This window comes from Mytilus galloprovincialis, chromosome 11 (genome assembly GCF_965363235.1).
Source record: "Mytilus galloprovincialis chromosome 11, xbMytGall1.hap1.1, whole genome shotgun sequence".
In the NCBI taxonomy this organism is placed as follows: domain Eukaryota; kingdom Metazoa; phylum Mollusca; class Bivalvia; order Mytilida; family Mytilidae; genus Mytilus; species Mytilus galloprovincialis.
The window spans coordinates 60,712,127-60,723,201 of NC_134848.1; the positions used below are offsets into that span (position 1 = coordinate 60,712,127).

The 11,075-nt window shown below is 31.2% G+C and overlaps 1 protein-coding gene and 1 pseudogene across 1 annotated transcript; both read left to right on the forward strand.

The window, feature by feature from the left end:
• Window positions 1-593: 593 nt before the first annotated feature.
• LOC143052523 (toll-like receptor 2) lies at window positions 594-3,093 on the forward strand (annotated as a pseudogene).
• Window positions 3,094-5,426: 2,333 nt separating this feature from the next.
• Window positions 5,427-9,733, forward strand: LOC143051284 (vitelline membrane outer layer protein 1 homolog). Its single transcript, XM_076224237.1, has 4 exons — window positions 5,427-5,719; window positions 6,199-6,302; window positions 7,721-7,909; window positions 8,434-9,733. Exons 1-4 carry the CDS (start codon window positions 5,548-5,550, stop codon window positions 8,674-8,676), a joined length of 708 nt encoding a protein of 235 aa, XP_076080352.1. The 5' UTR covers window positions 5,427-5,547; the 3' UTR covers window positions 8,677-9,733.
• Window positions 9,734-11,075: the final 1,342 nt, after the last annotated feature.

Consider the following 11,075-nt stretch of genomic DNA (forward strand, 5'->3'; position numbering starts at 1 on the left):
TAAAGGGAACACTGTAAAGTAAATTAAAAGACACACAACTTTATTAAAATTAAAGGACACACACACTTAAAAACAAATAAACGCAGTATATTTTTTATTCAGGACTTTCAAAGCACTATCTGGTTATATAATGTATTTGAAAATACTGCTACGTTATCTATTATCACAGTGCTTAGTTTTGTACAATTACTCCATAACAAAATATGTTGTGTTGTGTTGTGTTGTGTATTGTATTATATGTCGTTATTTCTTGTTATATGCCAATTTGCTAAAAAAGCAAGTTCCTCCCTTTTTTTTTTATCTATTAGCTAATGTCTGCCTAATTTGCAATTGGTAAGCTATTGTTTCTTTTTCAGTTATCAAATTTCTCATTTTTAGAAATATCCCTAAATGCGATGAAATATCTTTTTTTTTAATTAGCACGCTTGTAAGTTTCCATTCGTTATTATAAAGTCTGGTTTTGTTACATTGTGCTCTGATGCGCGTTTCATTTATGTTTACGAGAAGTTATTATTTTTTCATATCTAAGCAGCTAAATCGTTTCATCTTGTGAAATGACATTTATCATTGGTCCCTCTATTTTATAGGTTATTCTTAAAATGAGAACATACATCATATTTGTGATGACGTTTGGTTTCCTTTATATGATCAAAAGTCATGTAGCGCAGAAGGAATGCCATAAACATTGTAAATGCACAATTGTGCCTTCAAAGAAACGCCAAGCTATCTGCACCGGACGAGATTTACATTATATTCCACAATTTCCAGACGCTATAACTTCTGTAATAATGAGCGGAACAAATTTGACGCATATCGGTGAAAATGGATTCCAGAATTTGACTGGCATTAGATTGAAAGACTTAAAATTACATAGCAATCTAATTTCATTCATTCATGAATATGCGTTTGTAAATCTAAAATATCTGGCTAGTTTGCGTATTGTCCAAGAAACACATTTAGAGGTTAATGTTATAAAAGTATCCGTTGGGAAAATGAAAACAACAAATCTCCGATCTTTGTATTTTCAACATAATAACTGGCTTTTTCTTCCAGTCGATATGTTTTCAAGTTTTTCAAACAGTCAAATCCGAAATGTTCGAATTGGAGGTAACAGTTTTTCCAAACTAAATTTTACGATATTTTCACCATTAAAAAAATTAGAAAAGCTGCTTTTGAATGCAAACGAGATTGAACATATTGATTTAAAAGGCATTCCGAAGGATCTAATGGACTTTCGTTTGAGTGAAAATCTTCTCCCAAAGGTTCCGGAATGGTGTAGGAAGGATACACGCGATGTCAGTTTAGTACCAAAATTGGAAATTTTAGATTTAAGCGATAATAATATTGGGGATATAGGAATAAAAGCTTTTCAATGTTTACCAAATTTGAAGAAGCTTTTACTCAATAGAATACCAATGAGGAGAATTCGGTCAAATATTTTCGAATCCCTCCCAGTTTTGTATTCTTTACAACTCTCCAAAATAGGGTTTCCTTTGCAAAAAATTGACGATTATGCGTTCAATAGTTCGTCTCTGTCACGCCTGTGTATGGATGTTGCAAATTTCCATTTCAATCGAGAGGAGTTTAATCCACAGACTATTTTTTCCTTGTCACCAAATCTAAGTTTTTTAAACTTAGACCGTAATTTTTTCCCTAAAAACGAGACAAAGATGCAACACATATTTTTACCTTTAGAAAGGCTGAAAACTTTAATAATATCCTCAACAAGTCTTCATATTCTTCCAAAAAATGTCTTCCCGTACTTAAAAACACTGGAGACATTGACCCTAAGTTCAAATAGATTGTCAGATTGGACTGACGGTAGTGAAATATTTCAGAATATGACGTCTCTTAGAAACCTTAATCTGAAAGATAATTTCCTCAAAATCATAGACAAAAAACTGCAGACGTGCTCAAATCGTTAAAAGTTCTGGATTTGAGCTATAATTCTTTTGTATGCACGTGTGATCAACTATGGTTTACAGAATGGATTAAATCAAAAAAAGTAAAGCTTCTAGGTTATCCAACGCAATATAAATGCAGGGCACCACCCGTGCTTGATGGAACGTTACTTCAAAAGTATGTGAACTCGTTTAAGGAGTGTCCTCCATGGAATCCTATTTATACAATGGTGATAATCTTGTTATTGTCAGCAACGGTATTAGCTGTGATATTTGCGATAATAATCAAATGTCAAACAAACATTAAAAACTATTTATACCTATGGAGAATCAATTACAACAGAAGAAAAGGTTATCTCCCCTTGCAGGATGCAGATGATTTCGAATATCATGCATTTGTTGTGTATTGTGATGCTGATCGCCAATGGGTTCACCAAAAATTTCTAAAGAAACTAGAACAAGATGAAGGAATGAAACTTTGCATTCATCATAGAGATTTTGAAATCGGGGAATCAATTACTGCAAATATCAATAACTATCTAGAGAAATCATGGAAAGTGGTTGTTATTTTATCAAATGATTTTGCAAAAAGTGAATGGTGTCAATGGGAGGTTGATGTCGTTCAAGAGCGGAGGCGCAGACAGGGAAGGGATGTATTTTTATTGATTATGCTTAAAAATATTGACTCTAAACATATGACCAATCAACTCAGAGCACTTCTAGACAGTGCATCAAGTCTGAAATATCCTGTTGGTGTTGGCGAAGAACTGTTCTGGACGGCAGCAGTGGAGACACTGAGAAAGCCATTGGGGCATCCACCGACAGCACTGTTATGATAACTTTAACAACAGTGTAACACTTCTTAATGTGAGCATTTAGGAAGTATTAACTATGATGGTTATTTGATTAACGATTACATTTAAATGCATTATGTATTTGTGTTTCTAGTAATGCATATTTCTACACGAAATCATAACCATGGAATTGTTAGATAAAAACATGTATAATTACAAATATATCTGGTTTGAAACCATATATCTTGAAAAAGAACTTTTAAGCAATTAGTATTGTTTTCCCTACGGTGTCCTATTGTTGCTAACTTCTATGTCAATTTGTCTTTGGTGGAGCGTTGTATTTGAAATATCCTACAATATACTCTGGTTTAAATAATTATTAAAGCATTCAAAGATTATTTTAGTTTGTTCTTTATTTGGTCTTAACTGTTTTAGATATGAGCGTCACTGATGAGTCTTTTGTATGTAGACGAAATGCGCGTCTGGGGTACTTAATTTAGTCCTGGTATCTATGATGAGTTTATTTATTGCTTGTTTCAAGTCACGATGATATGCACGTTCAAGCTACAAAATGCAAAGTTGATCGTTGATGATTTTTCTGACAGTTGATAATTTGTTTTATCTATTTGATGATTTCTGTTTTCCTATTGCAGCTATCTTCCAGTCCTCGCAGCACAGTTTATCTAATTTGAATTTATCTAAACCATTGCAATCCTTTTATCCCCGTCGTTATCACTTACACAACTTACACATTAATTATTCGTTTGTTTTTTAATTTCGTCTTTGATATGCATTTAAGATTTACCGTTGGACGTTAGGCATGCCAAAACCAATCAAATCATGTATTTGATAAAGAGTCCTGTCAGTATAGGTATGCATAAAAAATAAAATTGAGAATGGAAATAGTGAATGTGTCAAAGAGACAGCAACCCGACCAAAGAGCGGGAAAAACAGCACAATGCCACAAATGGATTTATAAAACAGCGAGAAAATCAATGATAAATCTAAGTACAGTAAACCATATGTGTCACGGGATACATGAGATAGTAAGTTTTTATAACGTCATGAGATTGCTGTCTCATATAGCTGAAAAAAGTCTGACCATTAAAAATGGTGGAAGATACAAATGTAATATTTAAGACGCCAACCGGAGGTAAACCGAACGTAAACTGACAATGCAATAGTCCCCCCTTTTAAAAAACCCGACAAAAATAAACCGACAAAAAGAAGAAAAAAGTCAACAATACACTCCAAAAAAAAAACTACAGAATGGCAAACATGAAATATACTAAAAACAGTGTCGAACTCATTAACTCGGGAAAGTAAGATGTTTCCGATTAACAAGTGGTACCAGTCGTGTTGATGGTGTTAGTACAACACATGATTCGTCCTTAAGTTGTAAGTTGTACACATTAATATTCAACAGAAACGGATTTGTCGTATAAGGGAATTACATGCAAAAATAAGTATATGCAATTTTAATTTCTCGACCGACATAATTCACATAAATACATAGTGTTGAAAGCTTCTGAACATTCTTACATTCATAACCTTGAAGTTTTGCCAACGAGATAAGTATGTACTTATGATTATTTCCGGTTAATATTTGTTTTATTAGTAATTGTACCTTTTTTGTAAACATATTTGTATTGCAATGTATGTCGATGCAACATAATGTCTATCCTTGCTTGTTGTGCACGCCATTCTATTCAATAATTATTGCCCATTATAGAGCAGAACATTTATAATTAATGTCTTTTTTTAATTGGAACACAATAGAATAAATTGTATGACTCTTTCTACGATTGCCTGAAACGTTAATAAAATGTACCTTGTAAATTCATCCAAACAAAACATCAGTCCTTGTCACGGAATAGAAGTTCCTTCATACTATAAGTTCCAATTGGAAAAAATATTCTGGAATATTATTTCCACAGGAATAAATATTACAGTATATGTTCCTAACGGAATAAAAAAGTATAGAATATTTATTCCACCAGGTACAGGTATTATGACATTGTTTATAACAAAGTTTCCACTGGAACAAATATACGTTGAAAGTTCAACATCCAATATCTTACATTTTTTCTATAATTTTCACAATAAATAGATTTTTCAAAGTACCCTTACTTTATATACGTACTTTTAAGGATGTTTTTAAAACAATCATTATTTCGTCTTCTCATTAACACAGTAAATCATAGTCCCTTTAACAATTCACTATAATTACTGTATTGCATAATAATAAAATGTATATGATGATTCACAGAAGTAATAAATATGAAAATATTATTCATAATCAATATATGAACTCATGTGTATAAATTCATTATATAGCTGCTTTGTTTATTTCAAAACTCAATCGAAACTTCAGCATATTAAGTGTTTGATATAATTAAACCTTGTAAGATCTCTGTAATCAAAGAGAATAGAAGAATACCAAGGAAATAATGTATGTTTGAAGAATGCAGGTTTTTCTTACATCAATTAAAATTTGACTCTAAAGACCAATGGCATTTGTTAAAAATATGCATACATTTACAATAAACAGAAGCTATCATGTTTATAAGGAAGCTGTCTTTAAATAAAACAGCAGGTAGAATAATTGCAGTCATCAAATGGATTAACATGTAAACGCTGTACAGTATTTGCTATAAAACTTAAGATTTTGTTTAATTCATATATAATTTTTCGTTGAATCAGACATGCAACTGTATGTTTTAGCTTCGATTGGTAGCTTCCTATTTCAAAATGCGGTAGCGGCAGTTGGAAATTATCAGACGAGAAAAGAATACTTTAAAGTAGAAAAGAATAAGAAAATTAGGACAGGGAATCTCACTGTCGTAGGTAGAATGTCTGAAAATCAATGTGCAGCGTTTTGTGTCACACACGGTGACCGATGTTGTGAGATTACTTACATAAACTCGACGAAGGAGTGTAAACTTGATCAGTCCGGATGCTGTCATACGGATTTTGTCAATGCATCAGGTTCAAACATCCTACACCCCAGACGTACATATGTAGGTAAGTCTATCCTTTTTTTACTCATGAATAAAAGCGATGGAAAAATGTAAATAATAGGGGATGTGTAGGATACCAAAAATATTTCCTTTCAATTGTGTGTTTAAGTATTAACATTGCTTTGAAAGAAAAAAAATGTATTTCCATTGCCAACTGTGAGAAAAATAAAAAAAAAATAAAAAAATATTAGTTCTTAAACTATGATAGGTTATACAGAATAGCAAGAAACAAAATGCATCAGATGACAAAATGTTAACTTTTCAACTGATAAAGTCGGCAGTCCAATCGTCTGAATAATTTTTATCAACCTCTTTTGATATCATTTAAGTTTAAAAAACTACTGACAAGAAAAGAATGTACAATCTTGTTGTTTGTCAAGAACGTTGTGAGTGCTTGCATTTGGTTTCATTTGTATGTATATTTATTGTTTTCTTTGTTTACATTAAAACCATTGTAATGAAAAGTGTTGTTGACTATTTCAGACTATAATAAGATATTGTCTGTAACGAATGGAGGATGTTTGGGTGATTGGGCAAACGAAGAATTTTGTAAGAAAGGTCATTATGCTATTGGTTACAGAATGAAAGTATGTATACTTCTATGATTATTGTCAAATTGTTACATTTCAAACGTTAAAATTAAAACTACTACAATCAGACACACACTACACGTGGTGACTATCTAACTTAATACTAAAAAAACGTAAACAAGTTATTGTCAAAATTTTAAAATAACTCTTTGATTAACTATATAACTGGTAAATGTAAATCAAATAAATAACAAATCGTCCATAAAAAAAAGAAAAAAAAAAAAACAAACATACCAAACTTCATGACAATTTTAAATGGGGACATCCCTTATCAAATGACAAAGTCTAAAGCTCAAACACATCAAACGAATGGTAAACTACTGACATATTCCTAACTTCTTGCATGTATTTATTTTTAATGAAAAAAAAAATGATTGAAGATACCTGTTTTCTTTTACTTAACTTAATATCTTACCTTTATGAAAGTCACATAAAACTCATGTGTGAGCAAAACACACTCATAAAACTCATGTGTGAGCAAAATACACTCATAAACTCATGTGTGAGCAAAACACAAAGGCATAATGGATAAACACATCAATATTAAAATGTTTTTATTATAGATTCTATGTTCAATGCCATTATGCCAATTCAAAAGTCATTTTTCACATTGATGCATGTGATTTTCCCGGATGTACAATTACACGAACCGTAACAAAGGATTAAAATTATAAGTTGATGGACGATTTGTTTCCCTCAGTTTTAGTTTGTTTCCCCGTTTTGTTTTGTCCATCGATTTACGAGTTTTGAACAGCGGTATACTACTGTTGCCTTTAGTGTGCACAAAAAATTTGCAAAGACAGCACAAAAAAATATTACTCTCATATTAGTACATAACAAGCACAGAGGTCAAGTGCACAGATTCGGAAATTACTATGAGTAAAAGAGGATATTTAACATAAAAGAATTTGACAGAAAACGAAAGGCACAACTTAGAAATTACTACAACATTATCAGAGCGTCTTAAAAGCATTTTAAGTTAACGCTACACCAAGTAACATAAAGTGACATTAACAGCAATTAATCACAAGTTTCCTAAGCTATAAATTTCAATTAGTAATTAGTATCAGAAGATCATAAAAATATTAATAAGAAGAAATGTGAAAACTCTCCATCAAATTCACAATGTACAAAAAGTAATAATTATAGGTCACAAATCGGTCCACAGCTTTGAGTCTTGTCTCGCACCAAACAGCAAGATATTAAGGATCCTTAAATGACCAGTGTAAAACAATTCAACCATACTACATGTTTGTAAATATACTCATCATAGGTACCGGGATTAAAATGTTATATTTGCACGAGACGCGCATTTCGTCTACACAAGACTCATAAGTGACGCTCGAATAAAAAAATGTTAAAGACCGGATAAATACGAAGTAACTGTTCATTAAATATATGCATTTCACTGACAGATCGAAGGACTGCATTTTGATAGGACAGAACTGAATGCCATAGAAATTATATGTGGAAGTACAAGTGGTGAACGTTGTGGCGATACGGCCATTTCTGGTCAGCAGCAATGGGGAACATGGACAGTGGAAGCACTTTGTCCAGCAAAGACATTTTTTACCGCATTTTCTCTTCAAGTAGATCAATATAATGTAAGTTGAATACATCCAAAGATGTAACAAATATTTACTCATTTAAAGCTATTGCAAATCTGAACAGATTCAGACTAAAAATGCTTTAAAAATAAACCACTTTTTTATTTGTTGAAATTTCTTTTGTCAGTGTAATTAATATTATAGGACATACGTAGCAAATAAGTATAAGTTTAATTTTTTTACTAATTGACAATATATAAGAATACTGCTTAAGATATATTTGTAGCTTCATGTAAAATACTCCTTTGAGACTTGTATTTTCAATTAAGGTTCATAGTATTTTTACGCTGATCAAACCTTCAGTAATTTACCTAATTGAACAAATCAAAACTATATGTCATGCTCTGATGTATACATTGTTTGAAAATTTATCCGAAACTATATAAACTTGGATAACGCTGCCACATATTATGCCTTTAAAGTCGCGTTTCATTACATAACTTCCACACCAAATTCATAAATTTATGGTTAGTGGAAAATACTCAATACGTGTTGGTTTTTTTTTGTGTTTTTTTTTGTAGACTTATCACGATAATACAGGTGCCAACTACGTTAGATTCAGATGCAGATATTTCAAAGATGAATATTTTGATTTTGAACTGAGCGTTTCTCCTGGGAATGGCACATTTGGCTTCTACGGTGAATGGAGTGACGCCTGTCCAGCGAACAGTGCCATATGTGGTGTTAAAACTAAAATACAGGCTTACCAAGTATATGGAGATGATACCGCACTTAATGATGTTCAATTCTTTTGTTGTGAATAAAGAACCGTATCCACTTAAGCAAAATGTACTACACTAAAACACTTTTAGTAATTTTGAATTAAGTCAAGATGGGAAATTCAGAATATAATAAGTGATTTAATTAACTTAAAACAAAAGTGCAATATTTTAATTTTATAGATTACAATGTTACTGTATGTAGCAAACTGTATTGTATATTTTATTTCAGTTGATATTTTTGTCTGTCTCATTGTTAGTGATATAAGACGCATACATCGAGTTTTCTTTCCTAAACCTACCATTGTCTGTTCCAATATGATAGGCAAATTAAAGCGTTCTATATTGCAGTAAACAATTTTTAAAAAGTTCGAATTTAACGTCATTGGCACCCATTTCTTTTATCACTCTCCATCAAGGAATGTAATGTATTGATCGTGATGGCATCATTAGGTCAGTTAATATTTTGACCACAACTTCTACCTGACATATTATTTAATTTCAATTTCAGTTTAAAAAGACGACGTATAATATAACGTGTATGATGAATAAGAATATAATCATCAGCTTCCGACTTTAATAAGTAATTTGTAAACTGACTTTTTGTTTTATTCGTAATACAGTTTTCCTTGCAAATTCTTTTGTCCAAGTAGTGTTTGGGATTTCCCTTTCACGTAAAAGAAGATGATTTTAGACCTTCTGCAAACATGTACCTATTTTGTGTCCGCAGTACATTGCACTATTCTCAGATCCAATTGTTGATTATAAATACAGCAAGAGAGCAAAGTTTGGTAATTTTGTAAAAAAAACATGTAGATGAATAATTTTTTGTTAGATTTTAACTGAGCTCAACTGCTAGAAGTTATATGGGTATAAAAATTCTTAACAATAACCCCTGTTATACAAATTGAAGATAAAACAATCTTAAATCATGTATATCAACAGTGGACAGAAGTTTGTGACTTGATCAAATCATTTTGAGAGTTGCTAAAAGTGACAATTTCATTACTAGTTTTCGTTAAATATTGATACGTGTAAATCTTAACTTTTGTGTCAAATTAACTTTATATTTATGTTGTTTGCTTTACCCGTATGAGTGTAAATTGCAATAAATAATAATATATCATTCCTATGTTTTGACTGACTCCACATTGAGATATCAAAGTGATAAAATATACTGTTGTAATTGATTTTTTTTCTGAACAACCATTTGTCGGTTATATGTGCTAAACCATCTTACATGTTTCATGCTTTTTCGAACTCTGCTTGTTTTCATATCAGTAATGACATTCTAATAAAATGATGATCTTCTCTCCATCAAAAATCCAGAACGTTTCTGATAAGCCTCAATTAATATATCCTATATAAATTGAAGAAATAATCGACACATGGGTCATCTGCTTTTTTTCAATATTTATACCTCGAATTATACATACACGATGATTCCAGTACCAGATTCTATTACAAACGAGTCGCTCTAAATTTTGCCTCACCTGTTAGTACTATAACATATTTGAAATCAAATGAAATATACATTTCCGTACTTATTCGGTATTTAAGAGCTTGTAAGTGATACTGAGATGATCGCATAATTTTATGTCAGATTTATTCCTGAAAACACTTGCATTCAATTATATGTTATTATGCTTCTGATTACTAGTACCTTGACTGATTTCTAAGCAAATTATCCTATGTACCCATGGTCATTTGACTAAAATTTCTAATGAAGCTAGTGGCAATATGTGTTGCATTTAATTTTAACTTTTGTTGACGAGGGCTATTCATATCTTGAAAAAAGTATACATGTCTTGATGTTTTTTTTATGTCTATACGTTTTTTTTATCGACATCTATCAATCATATTCGTTTCTACCTATGACAAAGTATTTGCGAAAAAAAATGGGAATAAGAGAAACAAAGTTGCATATAATAAATAGAAAACGAAAATGTACACATCAAAAACAAAATATAAAACTGGAATACTGAGTAACTAGAGGCCCACCTAAACTCTAGTTGATAACATATAAATATGTTCGGGAATGGTTATTGTAGCTTTATATTTACAAGCCAAGTTTACAAATCTTGAAAGCTGAACGATCAGGATTAAAATATTGCAACAGCTTCATCAGTCGCCTGTAATCAATAAAATTCTGTTTTATGTCCTGGTGTTCCAGAATTCAAAAAAATTATCAAATGAATGTTATTTCAAGTCCATTATGTTTTTGTCTACCCCTCTAAACATACATCACCGATTACTAGTATTAAGTAGTTTGAGTTAATATATAAATATAATTGAACCTTCATCACGAGTTTTTGCATACTGTGTAAAAAGATGATGACAACTATTCACAGACAGGTTGCATCAATGTGACTTTGATTGACATTAATTGTATCGCACTAAAGTAAGTTATATGTTTCAACATTATAAACACACATTATACTGAA